This window comes from Gymnogyps californianus, chromosome 3 (assembly GCF_018139145.2).
Source record: "Gymnogyps californianus isolate 813 chromosome 3, ASM1813914v2, whole genome shotgun sequence".
NCBI lineage: Eukaryota > Metazoa > Chordata > Aves > Accipitriformes > Cathartidae > Gymnogyps > Gymnogyps californianus.
The window spans coordinates 33,403,686-33,425,230 of NC_059473.1; the positions used below are offsets into that span (position 1 = coordinate 33,403,686).

General features: G+C 37.5%; 1 protein-coding gene across 1 annotated transcript in view; it reads left to right on the top strand.

The window, feature by feature from the left end:
• The window catches only part of KIF6 (kinesin family member 6), a 177,722-nt gene that overhangs the window by 140,755 nt on the left and 15,422 nt on the right, over positions 1 to 21,545 (top strand). The window contains exons 18-20 of the mRNA XM_050893845.1: positions 4,160 to 4,210; positions 19,649 to 19,733; positions 20,735 to 20,870. Of these exons, the coding sequence (XP_050749802.1) occupies positions 4,160 to 4,210; positions 19,649 to 19,733; positions 20,735 to 20,870 (272 nt within the window). The remainder of the gene's footprint in view (positions 1 to 4,159; positions 4,211 to 19,648; positions 19,734 to 20,734; positions 20,871 to 21,545) is intronic.

Sequence of the window (21,545 nt, forward strand, 5' to 3'; positions counted from 1 at the left end):
GTTAAGGTTGTATGTGTACTCTTAGCTTGTCCAGTATTTTTATCCTTTAAGTTAGCAGTCTTTGAAACCTTATAATAGTATTATATGGAAGGTCTGATAAAACATAAGAGAAGCTTTAAAACCTGTAATGTGGACTCAAACAAAACCAAAACACTTTTTTAAATCAATATTTTTTTAATAGTAACACTCATTTTTGTATTGCCCTGAAGCATATACGTTATTGTCAAAGCATTCATTGTCTGTAATAAATTGGAAGATAATTTCAGCTCCTTGAAACAGTCTGGAAGAACACAAAGACAAGAAGTTAAAGGACAGCCATACTATTCAAGTTACAGATTCTGTCATATTTAGTCAGCATATAGGATACTTTCCTCTGCTTTACATCAGTCTAATTAAGACTTCTCTATTCCATTTTGTCTTCTTCATTTCCATCCTTGGTTTTGTCTCCTGTCACAAAGCTGAAGTTCTGTGTTACCAGTTCATTTCTTTTCCATACCTCAGGATGGTACATGTGTCCAGAAACACAGGCCAAAACCAACAGATTTATCACAGCCTTAATGACAGCTGGCTGCGTGCTGAGTGAATTCTTAAATTCCCCAAAACTACTTTTTTGCCAAAACATGTGGAGTTGCAGCATTCAACATTTTATTGGGACTGTTATCTCCAAATGAAGAATGACTCCACTGGAAAAAAATTATTTGGTATCAGCTGCAGACCTATTTTTAGCTTCTTGTTTGGTGAAACTTCAGAAAACATAATTAGCCATATGTTGAGAGATGTTCTCCAAGTCTTAAATTCAATTTTTGCAAAGCACATTTAAGCAGTACCTTGTCCACAACTTTACACTGTTGGAATAAGAAGACATGGGGGGGGGTTATGAGAATGTGATTCTTCATATTTCTTTGGGTAAATATTTGTGTTTATGAAGGTTGTAGAACTGGCAGTACTAAAGACTGAAATCTTCCATTTGTTTATATGGGAAGGCCTGTGCAGGCAACAGAACTGGAATCATCCCCTACTTCTGTCATGAACTTCAGGCCTTGCATTGGGGTGATGGTGTTCTCAGAGGCAGAAAGTAGAGCAGGTCAGAAACATTCATTCTCCCCCACAAGTATTTGTAGTGAAAACAGAACAAGATTACTTTAATCAAAGACATGCACAGAAAATGTTAAGGTTTTGTCAAAAATAAGAGTTTCTACATGAAAACCAGGTTTTTTTCCAAAGGAAATCTAAATAAACTGTCAAATTTCAAATTGGATTAAAACAAATTGAAAGATTAAATCATATCTGGCTAAGTCTTGGTATGGAATTATAGTCAGGTGCCTCATGATACCATCACGTCCTCTGAACCAGAATTCCTGTTTGGGCTACTTTTCCTGTAATACAATTACAATTTCTCCTCAGGAAGTTTTTTGCGAAATGAAGTTCGGTTTTTGCTGCCCTGAAAAGGCAGTTTGGACTATGTGAATTGGATAAATGTCACCTTTCTATTTTTATTCGTAGAAGAAAAAGAAAACTCTCTTGCTATAAGAATGGTAAGACTGGATTTTTGGTTTTCTAGCCGAAGGAGAAGTTTTCTTTGGTTCCTCTCTGATTACAGGTGGTCTGGTTCCAACTTCTCATTCTTTCATAAAGCTGCCAAACAGAAGAAGGACAAGATTTCTTACAACATCATGGTCCATGTCATGGATGGAGCAGAAGAGTACGAAGGCTAGAATGAAGGGAGGGAGGAGCATTTGGGACAGTTCCACACTGCTGGCTGGCCTAACAAAGCTTGCAATAAAAGTAGGGCTTCTGCAGCCTCTGTGCTCTCTATCCCAGCTGTACTGAGAGTAAATTCTAGGTAATTGAAAGTCAAGCCTCTTGGCTATAATCATTTAAAAACCAGTCCCCATATTCTTGTGTTTCCCCATATTTGTATCGATTGCAAGCTGTTATCTATCTGTTCAATCTTACTTTCATTGACTTGTTTGGCTTGCCTTTTTTTGGTTGACCTCATTGCCACTTGAAATGCAGAACAGTTAGATTACTGTTGATCTGTTTCTAGCAAGGTTAAAGAAAGAGAAATAATGCTACTAAAACCATGTATTGACAGGACTGAGAACTCGTATGTCACCTTTATGTTCAGTTAGCTCATGATGAACAGCATATTCTCACTACTAGAACCATTTTTTCAAATGACGGTGGCATTGTCTTTTGCAGCTCACAGTGCTTAAGAAAGGGAGTTTCTGAGCCCTTACATGAAGATAAATGTATAGATGGCTTTCTGAGGCACCTAAGTTAATGGTAATCCATTGAGATGAATCTCAAGATTACTACAAATTGTTTCATAACCGTCTCATGGCTCAATATTGAAAGAGTAACATCACCATGTGTGATACAGTACAATAGAATACAAGGATCTAAATATCCAGAATAGCAAAAAGCAATCTGAGGAAAAAACTGGTACATTTAATCACATTTCACTGAGTATTGACATCAACTGAGTTGCTTTATAAAGCTTTCAAATCACAAATAGCATGAGTGTTGATCATTTAACTGGGCTTTTATTGGTAAAAATTATTAATCAAGGGGGTTTTGTCTATAGTTACAGAAATCAGGAACTTACTTAACTAAATGGTTTTTTTGGTTGAGTGTTAGTACAGCTGAGATGGAGGATTTATTTGGTATAGCTGGGGTAGGTGAGGTTAGTTCTTTCACTTAACCTGTTTCTCAATAGCTGAAGGCTTTTCTTAATTTTACAGATAACTTTAAGTACAGAAGAATTCATTGGTTTAAATAGAAATAATTGAAAAGAATAAAACTTCCTGTGCAAAAAAATAGGAATCTGCAATATCTGTTTTATAGACAAGGAGTAGGTAGGGTGTTTTGTTTTGTTTTGTTTTGTTTTGTTTTGTTTTCTAAAACGTTCAAACCAACATAACATGGCTGTTACACTGCAATGTATTGCATACAATACCTTTTCTACAATGCTACTAAATACTTAAGAATTATTCTCATAATTCCCAAAGAAGTTTAATTTTTCATGGTTCTTTGGTGCTCATAGGACAGGCTAATTCTCATGACCTGTGAATTTAAATGGGTTTTCACATTCTACAGTTAACCATTTGGGAGCTTTTAATGACTTAATTTGCTCTGATTAGCTTACTCTGTAAGTCTTCACTTGTAAGCAAAAGGATATTTTTAATTCAGAATGCGTGCTAATATAATATAGGTAATCACAGGTCTGGGGGGAAAAAAGTGAATCCAGCGTGGATTTTTTTTTTCTTTCCCTTGTATCCAGATGTACAGCTTAGTAAAGTTTGTGAACAAGTCTCTCCTTAGAAATTGTTTTACTTTGAAAACTTGAAAGGCATAATCCCATCCTCCCTCAGAACACATATACTGCTGAAATTGCACATTTAGGGTTATGTTTTTCCTTTATTGGTTCCATTAATATCTATGAATAATGGCTTCCCATGTGGTAATCTAATTATAGTTTGAAATAATTGGTGAACTGGAACAGTGTCATAGATCAAGGAGGAAATTAATAAAAGAAGGGTAAAGGTGAATTATATAGGGCATGGGAGCCTAACTAGGAATAATGAGATAATGAAATTAAAGAAAAATTTTGATTGAAGACCAATGACATCTACACAGTGAGTTCTGTTGAGTAGTAGAACTTGCAGAAGCTCTAGCACATGGGATATTTAAAACTGAGCTGGACAAACAGGAAAAAATGGACTGTAGGGAACCAATTCTTCACTGGCAAAGAGGTGGACTGGATGACCTAATATCTCATTTCCACTGCTAGCACCTATAAGTCTGTTTGAACAAATACTTGGAATTCTGCATGTCTTCTATCCTCACTTGGACTTCTTTTGTATCTAGCAGCAGGAGATCATTATCCTGTGAAAGTGCTTGACTTAATAGCTTCATTTTCAGTCTTTCTTACTGGACAAAGTTAAATATTAGGATATGTAAAGCCAAGTTGTGCCTACTTGTTTACTTGCAGTAGTGAGAAGGAGAGAGCTCAGAAAACTACTGTCCTGTGGATCACAAAAAATCCCCTTAAACTGGCCAGCAGCACAGGGGTTTTCAAATGGTGGGAAATAAGCAATGACTTCATTGTTTTTTGACATTTTGAATTCTAACTATTTGCATTTCATGTCTTTTACAGACCATCTGAAAGGAGAGATAACCCAGAGGCACATTCAAAGGGCAGCTCTAGGTAAGAGTAAAACATTTCAGATACAATAGGATACAACAGGGGCAACAAGCTCTCTCCCAGGGCTGAATCTGCTTGTGGGGCAGGCTGTATTTTCTGTGACAGTTTTTGCCACAATATTTCTACAGTAGTGCATGCCATAAAGAACATGGACTCCGTGAACTTTGCCAGAGATTTGGCTCAAAAGGCATCTGATTTTATGTGTGGTGAGAAAAATAATGCAAAAGTCTTACGGGTTTGGGGGTTTGGTATTGGCTTTCTTTCTTTTCAGGATGACCAAAACAAGAACAGACACATCTAAGCTCTCCTCATTTTTAAGTTTTTTTTTTTTCTTTCTGATGACTCTAATTTGAATCCCCATTAACAGACATTGATTTTGTCCTGAGACTGAGCTTCTAGCCATGTTGCCACAATCTGTCTAACATCCTTTTTAATTTTCCTCATTCCAAGAGGGACTGAAGGCATATACAGGTCATTTCTTTCGCATCTAGTTATAGAAGTTGAGAAGTTATTTCTTGCAGTTTCTGTTGACACAGCTGTGAAGCTAAAAGTGTCTATGTAAGTTGTTCACATAAGTGTAAAGTCATCCAAATTTGGTTTAAGATGCTTTAAGCTGACTCCACTGACTTTGTACTGAAACAGCCTAGGAGTGTTCGTATGAGAATTCCACTTTTGGGACAGTAAACTTCAGCTAAAATGTGACAGAAAACTGCTGGGCCAATAACAGTTTAAGCCCCCCTCACTTAGATCCATAAAAGAATCCCAAAAAGTGCCTTCATGGACCTTCTTCACATAAAAGATGGAGCTAACTCAGACCAGATTGCAGTTGATGGTTTTATTTCTATGTATACATAACACAGCAAACAATATTTGTCTCTTAATAAGAGAGAGAAAATCTGGGAGCTCTCTTTTCTCCCCAGAGTCAGGAAAATAAGTTACTGCAGAGTAGCAAAATAGTTTCCCCTTTCTCTTTCTAATTTAGTCATACATCTCAAGCTCTGTTGATTATGTTATTATTTTATACCTTTATGCCTTTTTATTTTTATTTAAAAATCAGCACTGAAAATTAATGCTGACCATGTCAATAAAGCCCAGGAGTCAAACTCAGTTTATTTTGATCAGTACGAGAAGGGGAAATGAAGGAGGTGCTGATCTCTTCTCCCTGGTATCCAGTGACAGGACGCGTGGGAACTGTTCAAGGCTGCATCAGGGGAGGTTCAGACTTGATATTAGGAAATGTTTCTTTACCAAGAAGGTGGTCAAACACTGGAACAGGCTTCCTAGAGAGGTGATTGATGTCCCATGCCTGACAGTGTTTAAGAAGCATTTGGACAATGCCCTTAGTAATATGCTTTAACTTTTGGTCAGCCCTGAAGTGGTCAGGCAGTTGGACTAGATGATCATTGTAGGTCCCGTCCAACCGTTCTGTTCTGTTCTGTTCTATTCTATTCTATTCTATTCTAGTATCTGAAGTTCAATCTAAAGGTGATATTTTCAGTATAACATGGAATGCTTTCTTTAATTCACTCCAGGTTTTAATACTGTCTATTTACTAATTTTATGCCACTTTAAGAAGTTACATCAAAATGAATCATAGCAATGCCGTTTATTAGAATTCCTTATTCAGTGTTTCAAAAAATGAAGTGATGTATTCTGACTGTATGTTTCAATCTGCATGATAACATCTGGTGTTGTATACTGATTTCTTACTATATAGAAAATCGTGTTGCAAATGCTGTTTTCAGTAACTATATCTAAGCTGCTTTTCATAAAATAGGTAAGCATAATTTTTTCATGTCCTTAGGAAATGACATAGTAGTGACTTTACTAGCTATACATTCAGATTGTAAATATTCTATTAGTATTCCACAACATAGCAGGCAACCCGTGTGCTTTTGCCTTTTGTTTTGAGCATTGCTATCTGCTTATCATTACTAAGTCTGGACCGCACAAAGTATTTTCCAGACTTTTTTTTTCCCTTTTGCTATTCTTTTAAATACTCTGGATATTTTGACTTAATATTTATTCTGTGAATTGGGGAGTATTATTTGCCTGCCTGCCTTTTTGGATGAATGTTCTTCCAAGGAGTAACAGGTGTCAAGTCTCCCAGGATCTTCTTGATGACCAGAATGTCATCAAGATATTTTTAAATGAAAACTGCATGGTAAAAAGTCTAATTAAGAGTCTGTTAAAATCACAACATGAAGTAAAACACACCATTGTTTCAATTAGAAACCAAGTTAACATCTTCCAGCTGCCTTTTTTTTTTCCTTAACTTGAAGTATTTATGGTTAAAACTCTTTAAGAAGCTATTCTAGTTGGATTTTAAACAGTGTAGATCTGTTTCCCTCACGGCTGTGCTTAAGATGTGGATTTCTTATTGAAGGAAAACTGCACTACTTAGCCCATTGTTCTTAGCTATCTCTTTTAAAACACCATATGCTGGGAGTTAACAAAGGACACAAATAGATGGGAGGTTTCATTGGAGGCAAGGGAGTGCTCCATGTTTTTCAGTACACAACCAGAAACATTGAATACTTTGTGTAAAATTGCAAGGATTCACTCTCAGTGTGACTTTCATCTTTATTAATTGTAAGAATACCTTATTATGCAAATAACTTCTTTTATTCGGTACGATCTTTCAGAGTAACATGCTTAACTGCATTTTTAGGCAGGATTTAAAATTCCTTTTGCATGCTTAACTGCATTTTTTAGGCAATATTTAAAATGAAATAATGTGCACACTGTTGAAGTACTGACAAAGCAAAAACATTGGGTCACCAGCATGCTTCTGGGTGGAAAAGATGGAATAAAAGGTAGAAAGAAAAGCTTTCCTTGGGGTTTGCAATGTTGTAGAAGAAAAATACATGTTTTATATGATTCTAATGAAGCATTATCTTAAGATGCTTTAAACTAGCATTTCTGTAAAATACAGGACCTGATTCTTCATTATCTTATTCCAGTTTTGCATTGATAGAACATGATTACAAAAAGACAATCAGGCTAATGTAACATTATTCACCAGCACTGGGGGAAGACTGAATCCCAAGTTGGACCTGCCTGATGACATAGGAAATCCTATGACATATTGTAATAGGAAGATGCTTCTGTGGGGATGCAGTCATCCTAGCAAAGGCATGTTTTGTACAATAACTTTCCATAACAAAAGCAACTGTACTGAGACTTGCACAGTTTTGCCTTTTCAACTACATCTGGAGTAGAGGCCTCTGTTAGGTCAGCTCTGGAAGTTAGGGAGGACCCTTGAACATACTCCTGACTGATCTGTCCATATCAGCAGAAATGTTTAGTAAATCTACAAGTCCCTCAGGCTGTTCAGTCAGCTTCAAACAGATCCTGACAAAGCTTCATACACAGAAGGGTCACTCATTATGTGCAGTCTGAAACATGTTTTCTAAATTAACATGAATGGTAGAGTCTGCAGCCAGTGGTGCAGCATCTTCAGCACAGCAAGCCCCTCGTTATCAATAATTGCAGTTACTTTATCAGTTAGTTGAAAAGCAGATTTGCAGCTTTCCATTTCAAATATTTTTCTTATTCATCTCGTTCTCCATGAGCCTCCCTTCTCTTTTTATGTAAGTTTTGAAATCTGGGCTAGTAGCAACCTTATCAGTTCTTACAGGATTCTCCTGAAAACATCAAGAGATGGCAAAACCGTTCTGCTTCTGGGGAGGTTTGTTGGGACCAAATTAGTCTCTCTCTTTCTGTCCAGCTCCATTGTCTCTGTAGACCTAGTTGAAAAGAAGAAAAAAAATAGGTACAATCTAACATGGGTAAAGATTGCAAACATGGGTCTTTGTAAGGAATCTGCATCCTTTGTACAGATTTTAGCATTAAGGCCCAGTTTTATCAACATTTTATTAAAAAAAAACAAACTTGTTTTCCCAGGTTTTGTAACTTGGGTTTTAGAAATAAGATTTTATATTTCTGCTGTTATTCAAAGAGCTGTTCCCAAGTTCTTTTCTGAGCAAACTTCCTTTGAAAAAGCCCATTCCTCATAAAAAATAAAATGACTAGGTGAGTCAGAAATAACAGATATATTGGAATCCCTGAAAATGCATACCAGCATTTGATTTAGTGTGGCAAATGCCTGAGAGCAAGGATTTTGGCATTATTTTTATATTTGGATTTGTAACACTTATTTGTTTCAAGCAAAAATAGGGAGCTTTCTCCTTATATTTGTTCACTCTATAGCTTTGTCTACATCGTCTTTCCCTACATTTTCAAAGTTACATACCTGTTCTAAAGGTATTAATATCAGTTCATGTCCTTGTTCTTGCCTTGCTGTGTGTTTCTTTGTAGTGTATTACATTCTGCTTCCTCACCTTTCCTTGATTAGAAGTGAAAGAACAGCGTGATCAGTACCAGAATAAAGCAGGGACAGACAGTGCTGTATAATGCATCAGGGTACTACTGCAGGAATAATCCAGCCAGTGTTAGGAAAGAATTTCAAATAAACTATTCCTCCAATGCACTAGTTTGTGGTGCTCCAAGAAGCTGCCACTACTGTATATCCTATACCTGATGGGATGCAAATATGTTGTCTGACGCATTTCTGCATATCTGAAGAGGTAGAATTGGAACTGCTGCTCCTACCTGTCCAGAGTGAGATATCATAGAATCACAGAATTATTTGCATTGGAAGGGACTCTTAAAGATCATCTAGTCCAACCCTCCTGCCATGGGCAGGGACATCTTTCACTAGATCAGGTTGCTCAAAGCCCTGTCCAACCTGACCTTGAACACTTCCAATATAGCTCATGCCACTAGAAAAGCTGGGCCACCACGGTTTGTATCTGGTGTAGATATAAGGTATGTTTAGGAAGTGTATGATAGTTCTCTCTACAACCATAGCAGCATCTTACAGGCATATATAACATTAATTAGGCTGATAATTAATAACTGTCTTGAACTCATCTGCTGTGATCTGTGTGAATGAAAAGCACGTAGCACTTCCAAACTGCTGGTTTGCATCAGAGTTAGTCTCTTATTTAAAAAAATCCATATTTAAATAAAATGAGCTCAGTTTCTTTCAGTGCTTTACATCTTGTAACTGAGATGACATTTAACTTCGTTCATATGAAGCAGGAGAGTCTTAATCTGTACTAATGCCATGAAATGAAGAGACACAAGTGTTTTCAATCACAAAATGACAGAAGCTGAGGAAAGTGGCAGTCTGTGTTTTCCCACACAAATCCAACGCAGACCATGGAGAATAATAGATGGCCTGTTTTAAGACCATCATTCCTGGTGCTGAAAAATGATATCTTATGTATGGGCTAAATAAAGCACTTTAGAGAAATAATCTGTTTGAAGTCCAGAATTTTAAGATTTTTTTTTTTTACAAGAGATAAAGCAACATGTCACCAGTGCTGCTAGGCATCCAAAGATGCTTCCTCTAAAACCATGTAGGTGTGTTCATGTATTTCCAGTCTGTAAAATGTGCTACTTTTAGCCAAAGAAAGAAAGAGCAGTGTAGTCAGTTTGCAATGGACTCAGAATAAGGGAAAGATTTCTCTTAGAAATTCATGATTTTGATATGCACAATGTTTCTGTGTGTTATGTTCTTCTATACATTTGTACTTAAAATGTCAAGCAACAGCAGTGTTTTTGTAAAAGTTCGCTGTTCTTGTGCATGCAGGGCACTGATTTTATTCCTAGGGTGACCTCTAGTGATATCAAGGCCACTCTTTTTAGTGATGGATTTCATATCTTCAGTCTTTCTGTTTCAAAGGGAAAAAATCAGAAATGCTTTGCATTAAGGTTTATTTTTTGAATTCTGAGACTGACAGAAAGCTGGTAAGATTGTGCTTGTTAAAAAGGATGATGATTTTTCACTACTGCTAAGAAAAAGATATCAATAGCAAAATGGGCTGAAAATTCAGAAACCAGTGCCTCTTTGCCTTTTTTAAAATAAGAGCTTTACTCTGACAAAGATAAAGATACTTTTGAAATTGCTTTGTGCAATTATTGTAAAATATGAAGTGCTTTTAGAAATATTTACCAAATCAGTTTTTAAGCAAATGCTTGAAATACTGATGGACAATTAATTTTGAAAACATATATGAGTAGTTATATAGGATATTATAAGTAGATTAGAAGATCTATATAGGTTCTTGTTACTGCAGTGTATTTAAGTCATTGTAGTTATTCCAGATTTGTCTTGGAGGAAAAAAGCATAGACTTTAGCCTGTGGTAACTGTGAAGTTACACACCATAACAAACTTACTGTCTTGGTTTTACATGCTATTTTGTGCTTCAAGTCAGCACAGTATATGGCTAAAACTCTGAGCTCTTGAAGAGCTTTTGTATTTTTGTACATGCCAAGTTCTTCTGTAAAGATGATCGCAATCAGGAAAAAGAACCACGGATTCGAAGCAGCAGCTAGACAAGCAGCCATGATTCCCTTGCAGCAGTACTTGAGGTTTCTTCTTAGGTAATATGTTTTGGGTTTTTCCCAGTATTATGTAGGAATTAAGTTTAAAACTGTAGGAGCATGTTCTAGTAAGAAGACACTTCTTACACCCATCCCTTCAGGCCTCAAGCCCACACAGCGCTTTCTTTCCATAAGTTTCTCTTCGGTCTTTCTAGGGTGTTTCGTAGTTTTATTTGTTGCTGTGTTTTTTCTGTTACTCTTTTTAGCAGGTTTTACTAGGTGCAATGCTAAATTCTAGAGGCAGCCATGAGTTTTCCCTTTCATTGTGTCTTCAAGAAAGAGAATACTGCATATTTACTGGAAATCTTTGCAAATATGTTCTCCTGAACTGTCAGAGAAAATTCTGAGATTACTCGTGTGTTCCTATTAAGCTTCCCACGTGACCCACTCAACTTCAGCTTATTAGATCTCAAAAAAGAGCAAAGACATCTTTGGATCAAGTGATATTTTTATTAGGAGTCATGAACTTGTAGCACAGCTATCCAGTTCTCAGTTTTATTGACATTGACTTCAGCATTTCACTGTTTTTGGAACAGCTTGCAGTCTCTGGAAGCTTTCTTGCAATAAGTATTTCTTCTGAAATACTGAAAAGTTCAGTGTGAATTGTATTATTATTTAGAGACTCCTTCTGGTGACTAGCAAGTAAGCAAAACAGAATCTGGAGATGAAGCTGTCAATTCTCTAATTTGGTCTACTAAAATTAAGATATTAGGAAAAAGATGCTATGAGGATAGTTACACATCGACAGAGGTCATCAGAGCAGTTTGCAGGATCTCTGTCCTTGGAGTTTTTCATTACATATCTGGACAACCTAGTCTGATTCAGTTTTCACCCAACTTTGAGCAGTAGGTTGGACCACGCAGCCTTCCAAGGTCCCTTCCAACCAGAATGGTACTGTAATTCTAAGACAGGACTTGAGGTGGAGTGGGCAAAAAATAAGTTTGGTTTTATGCACACAGTCTACTGATTCTAGGCTGAAGCTTATTTGCTTTAGCTTCAGTATACCTCAGAGTAGCCTCTCTCTGTATTGGCTCTGAAAACTGGTAGAATAACTAAAAGTAACATGCAATTTAAGATGCTGCAAACTTCTTTCTTCTGGCCATGTCCAGTGGGTGTGTTGGGCAGCTTGACTAGTTCTGTATCAGTCAAGGTTTCCTCCATGAGAGCTCTTTGGAATAAAAAAAAAGTTCTGTAATCTAATGAACTGTAAACAACAAATGGAGCTCTTTCACATTTGTATTTGCTTTGATTTTTTCAAGGTAAAGGTCAGACCTAGAATAGCAATTTCCATCTGATCATGTAAAGCACAGGACAAGGAGTGAATGAGAAACAGCATGGCTAATGTAATATCCAGTGTTTCAGAAGAAGCTGCAAATCTGGTGAAAAACTTCTTCCATTTTACGTTTTGCTGAAACGGCTAAAAGAAATTAATTCACTACTTCTTTGCTCAAAAATTTTTGCATGTTTAAGATCAAAGAAAATAATGACTTGGAACAAGTAGTTACTAATAATATCCCACAAATGTGCAGAGGTTGGACATACTTCTACAGATAAGAATCTTGTGGATAAGTTGTAATTGTTTCTGGATATGTCAGGATTGTTTCTTCTCAGTATACAGTACAGTACAGTGTAATTCAGCCAGCAGCTACCAGAACATCGAACTTGATGTCCTTTCCTTCATAGGCCATAGGAAAGAGCTGTCTGAGTTATGAGAAATGCCTAAATACCTGTATACTTCTTGCACCTTCTTGAGCTGGTAGCCCAGCACAGACAGCCTAGCTGTTCTGCAGCTGCAGACAATCGGTATGTGCATGGGAGGACCAGCAAAAGTGTGGCACTTGATGTAGGATATGAGTGTGGCCAGTGGGGACAGAGGGTCCCAAAAACATAATCTGGTCCCCACAACTGCCCAAGTTGTATATGGCCCTGATCTAGTACATGTGCTAGAACACTGAACAACATCAAAATGAATCTTCTTAAAGAATAACATTCCTGCTGACATGAAATCTTATGGTTGTGGCTTCAGAAATTTTCTGGAAAACTCGTACATCATACCAACATTTAGAAAAGCATTCAGGAAACTCTTTTAGAGGGCTAATGGAGTAGCCAGGTGGGAGAGTGGAAACAAAACTTCTGTAGTACTTTGGTCTTTGTTGTACACTTAACTGAGGTGGGGTCTTAGCACATATCTCTACTATTTGCACAGAAGAAAAATCAGATCTGTGATAGAGGTGCTTCAGGCCCAACACCTTTTGTCTTATTTGGGGCAAGGGTTAAACTAAACACTGTACGGTGCAACCCCATGCTCATAACATATTGATTTCACCAACAATGGTGTATTTTTCCTTTGGGTCTTCCATCTCCTCTACTTCTCTCTTGCAGATGAATCGTCTTTTACTAATACCTTGTAGCAGAAAGATCAAAACTATTCAGGCTGATACTACCATATGTATTTGTTTGGTTAGTATTCACCTCTTGAATCAAGGTCAAAACCTCTTTTATTGTCTAACTTGAAGTGACATGTCAGTTGCATGACCCATCTATGCCTATACGCAGCTGAAACAGAAGCAGTTGTGTATAAAACATGTATGCTTATTTTTCCTTAATATTATTTCAACTGACATTGCTATAAATTCAGTGTACAGTCCAAAATAAATGCTTTTGTGCATTGTCACGAGTGATTGTACTGACAACCACAGCCAGAGTTCCATGCAGAATGCAGGTAAAACACCCATTATTTTTAGAAAACATTAGACCTATTGAATTGATCCCACAGTTGCTGTGTGCATTGCATTCCTAAATGTGACCTGCAAGCACAGGACTTACTGTGCATGCCTATGTATATTGCTCATGCACAGTAAGGCTGGCACTTCTCAGAACTGAGAACTGTACCTCTGCTTATCTGAGAATCCCAAGCCAGAAATATGAATGCACTAAGCTTCATTATCTCTTCTGTGCTCTGTGACACTCAGTGTGACTGCACCTTTAGCACCCTTAGGTATTTCTTATTCTCAGTAAAGTTGTGCTATATTATTCTCAGTCAAGTGCTTATCTTGACCAGGCATTGCGTTACAAAAGTTATGGTGCTGTTTTATTGCAACTGCAGTCTGCACATCGGTGGCAGTGTATTCCTAATGTCTCAGCTTCGTGTTAAGCAACCAACTTCAGAAGTATTTTCCATCCTTTTCTTTCAAGAAGAGCATGACAAAACTTAGCAAAGGGACTTTTTTTTCCATGAAAGCTCTTGGGTGTTGTAGAAATGAATGCTAAAGAAGCCTCAAAACTTATGGATGACAAACCACACCCCTTCTTGGGAGGCAGAGAAAGATCATTCAAATATCAGGTATGGTTTTATCTAGTATTATGAACAAGATAAATGATGCAACAATAATCTCATGTAATCAAATGATAAAATGTATTTATTAAGTGTAGGCAAGAATCTGAGTTAGCAGAGGTTTCCTGACTAAGACCCAGCTATGTTACTATTCCACTAGATCAACTGGCGTGTATGGAACATATTAAACTTGAAGCTGCTTTTTTTTTTCAGTATATTGTACTTGTATATTTGGAAACCAACAGAGAACTTTTAGCCACAATGGTTTCAGAAACTTTCATGGCTTGAGTGCAGCTGACGTGAAGGCAACGCCTTCTGTTTCATATGCCATGTATTTTCAAGAGCGAATATATAGATGACTAGTTTCAAAGAAGAAACTTGAGGGAATTGAAGTGTCGGTCTGTATTTAGCCAAAACAGCTCAAAGAGACCGGAAAAAATAGCTCCACTTTCCAGGTGTGCATTGGAAGTCAGTTAGTTTGAGCCAATATTAAGTCAGTAAAACAATAAACAATACCATGATACAAAGAAAAGCAGCATACCGATGGACCCTTTTACTAAATTCAGTGATTAAAATAAAAATCAACAAAATACACATGCCCTTAATCCTCCACACATGTACTAACTTGTAAAGTGCTGAAATTAGGACAGTTTGTTTCAATGTATGCTCATGACCAACTGGCTGAAATTTTAAAAAACCTGTTACATTAGGATTAGGGGTAAATTGCTCTAAAACCCACAATATATTCTCTTTCAGGCATTAGGATATTTTTGTCTTCTCCTGAGTTTCATTGTTCATACCCATCTTTGCTTTTGTATAAGGTACACACATGGTGCCCAGTGACAAACAGGTTGACACAGCCCAGGGGAGGAATAAGAAAGAAGAAGGGGAGAATTACTTGTAAGCTGATCCTGAATAACAATGGATGGGTATTTCTTTTTAAAAAACCCAAATGACAGCCCGAGTTTGCCAAAAGCTGCAAAGCTGATAAATAAAGCAGTAAAAATATTAACTGGATACTGAAGTCAATTCTAAATTTGGTTACTTCAAGTGACTATAAATTTAAGCAGATAAACACAAGACTATCCAGTGAAAAAAAGAAAATCTTGGACTGCAAAAGTACAGCTGCAGGGCAGGGCACAATGTTATTTGAGGCACAAGACAATAAATCCCTAGGAGTTTGACTTCTAGGATACACTGAGGTCGAGAAATATATGAGCGCCCCAGAGAGTATAAAGTTCAGGGTCACAGAGAGTTTCTTGCAAAATTTTCTGACTGTAGACAAGAATCTGCCAGAGTATTTCAAGTTGTTGCCAGCTTGCAGTAAACTATGGTGATAACACTTGGTATCTCATGCTAGAAATAGTGTTTTTCATCCATGCTTGCCATATTGCTTTGAAATAGTGATCCAGTTAGCAGGTGCTATCATTTCTTTCTGGTAGTGTGTGATTTGGTGATGTGGAATGTGTTGTAAAATTTACTACATCCTGTGCTCCAAAATTGGCCCTTTCATTAGAATAAAATCATTATATCTTAAAATGCCTCTTACAGTCTTCTTTAAGGAAGAAAAAAACAAAACCCACAAACCTTTATGATATGAACTGAGTGTCAACTCATGCAGAGCTCACCTTCCTCTCTAAGCAGGCAGCTGGTATCAATTGTATCCTGTGCCTCAGTTCACCAAATGGGTTGTATCTGAAGATGAAACAAAAACAGCCTGAAGAGAAATATAAAAGTTGCTAGCTATTTCACTACCCAATGTAGCACTGTCAAAATCTCTTCTTTACATTGTGTGACTCAGTACTCTTAACAGAAGACTTCACAACGTAGGATTCATAAGTTTTGCCACTCAGCTGTGTGTGCAGTTACGCTAATGTAAAGGAACTAATACTCCTTATGAGTACATTGCTGACTTCTGCTAAAATAACTCTGTTGTATAGAATCGGATGGAGGTATGCCAACAGAAACCCCTAGTATATACAGAGGCAATATTTTCCTAAATATGCACGTCATACCTCCCCTGCACCCCTGAAACCTGGGTCTGCATTATCCAGGATCAAATTGCAGCAACTGCATTTGTTTCCCAGGAGAAGTCACTGGGGCACTAAAAGTGCCTATGATATTGCACATCAGCTGAATGGCTCATCTCAGTTGATGCACTAAAAGCATAGAGCTAGCCTGTACAATCAAGTTTCATATGACAAACTGTCAATCAATGAATTAAAAGTCAACTCTGAGTGAACAAAGCAGATGATACCACTTTGTGTCTTTCTGTGCAGTTGCAGAAATGATATCTGATAGTTAGTATTTCAGCAGTACCACCTCTGCACTTTTTAATGTATTGCAAATTTTTTAATGTACATGGGCAAAAGTTGGTCTCGTGAATTTTCAGTTTTTCATAATTTACATGTACTTCGTATATATGCGGTTAATACATAGATAAAATGATTTGATGTTTTAATAAATATTTTCTGTTTCTGCATGAGCAGGCAGATATATACAATAAAAAGAAACTCTTTAGAGGAATAAAAACCTGTAGCAAAAAGAAAGTATTTCTTCTTAGGTATCTATCTTAAATTCATGAGTAAATATTATGCTTTCTATGTTTTACTGTCTATTCACTCAGTTGTCCCTCTCATGTTATTTTAAAATAACTGAGCCTGTGTACCGAAGAATGCTAACATTAGACATGAGATACAATGAGCCAGTAACCTCTGCCTTAGCTTCCTAGCTTCAGCTGTAGCTGAAATTGCCTGGGCTGGTGGGAGGAGAGGGGTGTGAGGCAGCAACAGCAGGAGCCCAGGGGCAGAAAGAGGCCACTGCAGGGATTCAGGAAAGGTGAACGGGAGAGGGGAGAAAAGAAGAAGCAGGGAATGAGGAGAAGGCAGAAGCAGCAGCAAACAAAAGGGTTGAAATACGCTCCACCAGACCATAGATCTCTTTTGCTTGGAACATCAGGAAAGAGCCATGTGTTCATCTGTATATATTACAGTAGCCAGATTCAAAAAGGTCTAGTCTTTAGAGCAGAATGCTCTTTAGTTCACAAGCACGTTGTTGCAAGGAGCCGGCATGACAAAAAGCTGAAATGGAGACTGTAACGGCATGGGAAAAGACACCAGAGAGCTTACAAAGCAGTGCCCAAGTAGGCATGTGCTGGACTTGACTTACCACTGGACTTCACCTGACACTGTGATCAGATCTCTTCTGCTTTTGTGACTGGAACACAGTGATGGATGTCTAAGTTTTAGCCATTTACTTGATGAAATATCCAATGCTATTTTTGTTGCTGGGGCCCCATCAGCTTGCAGTGTACTCGGCTCTTTGTGTTGTGTACATATACAAAACTTCGTGCTGCTCACCTTGCCTACAGCTGTGTTTCTTGCTTTCATCACCAGCATATTGCTAGAGATAATGGGCATAGCTGTATTCAGGGTTGAGGATGCTGGGGCCTTTGTGTGATAGAGGTACTCGTCTCATATAAAAGGCTTTATTACTATTTCTGAAGGTAACTCGCAACCAAATAATCCCTTCTACGTCGTGTGATCAGCAGCAGAAAAAACATTTTTCTTGGTGTTTTTATATAAAAGTGACAAAAGTCTGCCTAAGTTTGGCTGCCCTTTCAGAGCTAGGGCAAAAATACTTTTCCAAGTACTAGATGTCCAAATAAATCAGGGAAGGAAAGCTGCAATATTATGGCCTTGCATCACTCTGTAATGACTAGCAGAATTTGGTGATGTTTTCCTGTAGGGAAGTCCTCACTTCAGAAACAGCATTAACATTTTAAGATGTTACTGTCTTCCACTCTGTATTATTTCCCTTCATTATAAGGGGCTAGAGCTGCTACCTCCTGAACTCAGACACCGTAACAGATTGTGCAAATAGGTCAAATGCACTTCAGTGTGCTCAGGAGAGTCCCCTCTAACCACTGCTGAAGACGGCTCAAGCTGTCTCGCTGGCTTTGCACGGAAACGTACTAAGGATACTCACGTGGTCTGTGAGCATGTCTCACTTGGGAAGCAGTAACTCCCTAAATCGTTTCAGTTTGTTCCACAAGAGCACATTTCTCTCAAGCCTGAATGCTGTGTATTCATGAAGGTTAGAACAAGTGTGAAGCCTCAGGAACTCTGCAGTGTCTCCCCACAAGTTCCCTATGTAGCTCTGCGCTTTCCCACATTATGCCTTCTCCTGAGGCTGAAATCTGACAAATCAGAAAATCCTGATCCCCTGTAATCATTAAAAGGTTTACTGCTTTCCTTAAAGGTTCTGGCATGATTATGATGGCCGCCTTATTATCTGTTGTGTTTGGGTATAACTTGTTATATAATACCACTGTTGTGGGATCTCCTCTGCTGTGATGTTTGCACCTCCTGGCTTGTGCATTCACTTTAACATTCCAAGCAGTTTATTTTTTAATCTTTTGAGGGTACCCTCTCCACCACAAATGTCTTCACCCTATCCTTCTTTTGTAATCTGCACATCCAGCAAGGCCTTTCAATGTGTAAAATGAGAATTGTGCATGGGCTTTGTCCACCTTGGCTGTCTGTATTAACATGCTTGACCTAAGTACTCTAAATGAAATAAAATGCTTTTCAGCTTCATCTGTATTAAGCTACAGGGTGCAACAACAAAAGATTAACGGTTTCAGCTGGCACGCTGATGGGCAGAGAGGTGGCATTACTGCCCTCTTGTTCGAGACAGAATTTATCACCTTGAAGAGAGCGTGCAGTCCTCAGGCCCCATGACAGGTTGACGTAGAATTTATTTTCTTGGCAGAAATAATAGTCAGGGTGGAAACTTGCATGTATTTTACATCAAATCTTTTGTTTCTTTCTGTTTTCTTCAGTTAAAAAGGTTAAACATGTTTTCTTGAGCACCTTAAACTATTCTCATTCATCCTAGAAATAGAAACTGTTCTAATACTAGTAGGTAACTTTACATTTCCTTTCACTGCTGAACATATAACCCATGATGGACTGTTATGCCATCTCTCAGAATAAGCGTATTGTGTATTGCATGCTAACTAGCTCTGTTATAGGATAGGGAGATCCTAAACTGCTTTCTTAGGTTAACTTAGGCTACTCTTAAGGTATTTCCTCAGTTCTCCTTTACCTTGAAAAATTTCTCACATAGTTTCAGGACATTTTCCTTGTTTATACTAATTGTCTGAATTTATTGCTTACCAAAGTTAATTTACCTTCAGGATTTGTCTTTTACTCTTCTTTCTGTTACTCTGTTTCCAGGCACCAGCACAGCTACTGTTGTATCTTCTTTTCGCAACAACTTTGGTGTTCTGGTCTTGTCTTTGTAGCCAAAACTGTCAGCTTGAATGCATTTGGTAGGGTTTTATGCCAAAGACGAACTTTTAAAATGGACTGGCAAACTCACTTTTATTCATATCTAAAATGAATATTCCAGTCTTTACTAAAAAAAAAAGAAAATCAAAAGCAACTTAATTCAAATCACTAGTTATTGAGTGTCTCTTATGCTAAGGCAGGCCTAAATAAGGAATTTGAAGAAACATTTCCAGAAGAGAGAAATGGTTAATGACCTCCATTTCATTACCTACCTCTTAAAAAATAGTTTTTATTCTAATTAAAAGTTGCTTCTTTGACATCATATGGTCATTGCTTACATCTGATCATTTCTCCTGTAGCTGTTTCCAGTCCTTCTGAAGAGCTAAATACACTTGATCCAGTAGAAGAGAAACTTCGAATGCAAATTGAAGAAGAAAAAAAAAGGTATTACTTCTGCTTCAAACTTCTGCCATCCTTCAGAAGATAAATTATACTGATAGTATATTCCAATTGCAATTCTGCAAACACAGCTACCCTCAGGGTTTTCTCTGACATTTTAAAAATGTCAGCTTTGTGGTTCACTAATAGTTTTTAAATTTGTGTATATACTGTTGGTTTGTCTGTAAGATGCCACAGTACATGAGTGGGGAAAATTTATGCTTGGGCTAATGGCTAAAAATAAATAAAAATAGCTTAATGTCCTCCCTGAGGATTACTGTTAGAAACTTGTTGTTTGAATCCAAATGTATTGTGAACCTTTTTGGTTGATTCAGAAATGCCCTGCCTTCCTTGACCTAAGGAAAAACTTTACGCTTTACAAGATTGACTAAGTGTAAATAATATGCTGAATAAGCGTTGGTTAAACAATCCTTGCTCTAATGTCACTGTAGCCAGGAGGGTAAAAGAAAATAGATGCAAGGATATCAGTTCCAAGTAATTTGCTAGCATTTATGTTATGGGCAATCTGTGAGAAAACTTCTGGCTATTTCATACTACTGGTAAATCTCCAACTATATGTTAGCCAAGAGGCCTTGATAATGAAGCTTCCATCTGAAAGGGGAATCGGTCTCAGCTCCTATCTGAATCCAGGCTCTGGCAACCAGTTCTTTATTAATGGTAACATGCTGAGAAATCAAAAGAAATAATTGACATATTTGATTGAACCTGTATTTTAATTGTTAATCAATATTGATCCCACTTGAATTTCACTGATTTCTTTAGTGAAATAAAAGCTTTGTGGGATAAGTTTCTTGTTCTTACTGTCCAGTGAAGCTCTTATGAAATATGAGGTGTCTCTTCCTACCACCACTCTGTCTGTGTCCCCTGCATCTCTGATTATTATATATTCTTTTGTAGTTTAAATCTGTAACTGTTCTAGGTAGGATAAAGCTTTGTTCAGATACGTGTTGGAAGATCTGTAATACACTTTCTTCTTCTCATATTAGTTATAAAGCAATGTTCAATCGCTTGAAAGGGCTGAAGGTAGAGATTGAGCACCTGCAGCTTCTTATGGAAAAAGTCAAGATGAAGCTGCAAAAAGACTTTGAAGTCTGGTGGTCTGAAGAGGCAATAAATCTACAGGTATGAAATCACTTTGTATTTCTTCCATTTTCATGTAAATGTAACATCCTCAATCATTTCTTAAAGAAGTAGTTAATTTACTAGATAGAAAGGAGTATGAAGGATGAGATTTGGGGCCTGATTCACCTGTGCTTATGCCGATGTAAATCAGACAAAGCTAATGTGAATTATACTTGCGTGAAGCTAACACAAACGAAGCAAAACCCTTGCTTATTGCTCTATTTTCTGTTTTGACATTCCCCCAAACGACTTGATTGAAAGCCAAGAATGGTCCCAAAATGCCAAAAACTCTGAAGGAACATAAAACAAATAGAGGAGATTGGAAAAAATAATCTTTTTTACTGCTAGCAAAACTATGATTTCATCAGGTTTATGACGTGTGTATTAGAAGATGGCAGTCATAGCTGTAATATGGACAAATCCCAGCAAACATAATTGGTTTTTAGCTTCCTTTGTTTGCAAAGACTCCAGTAACCTTTCAGCTTTCCTAAGTTCCCAGAGGGTCAGCAGCTCTCAGCACAGGGCCTGTGTCCCCTCACTCTCTAGCTGAGGCCCATCACTGCCATCATTGCCTGTTTAAGAACCCAGCAGAAAGAGTGCTCTAATTTAATGACTTGTGTAAAAATGAACTAAAGAGGTGTCATTTTAAACAGCGTATTAAAAGTTCATAACACA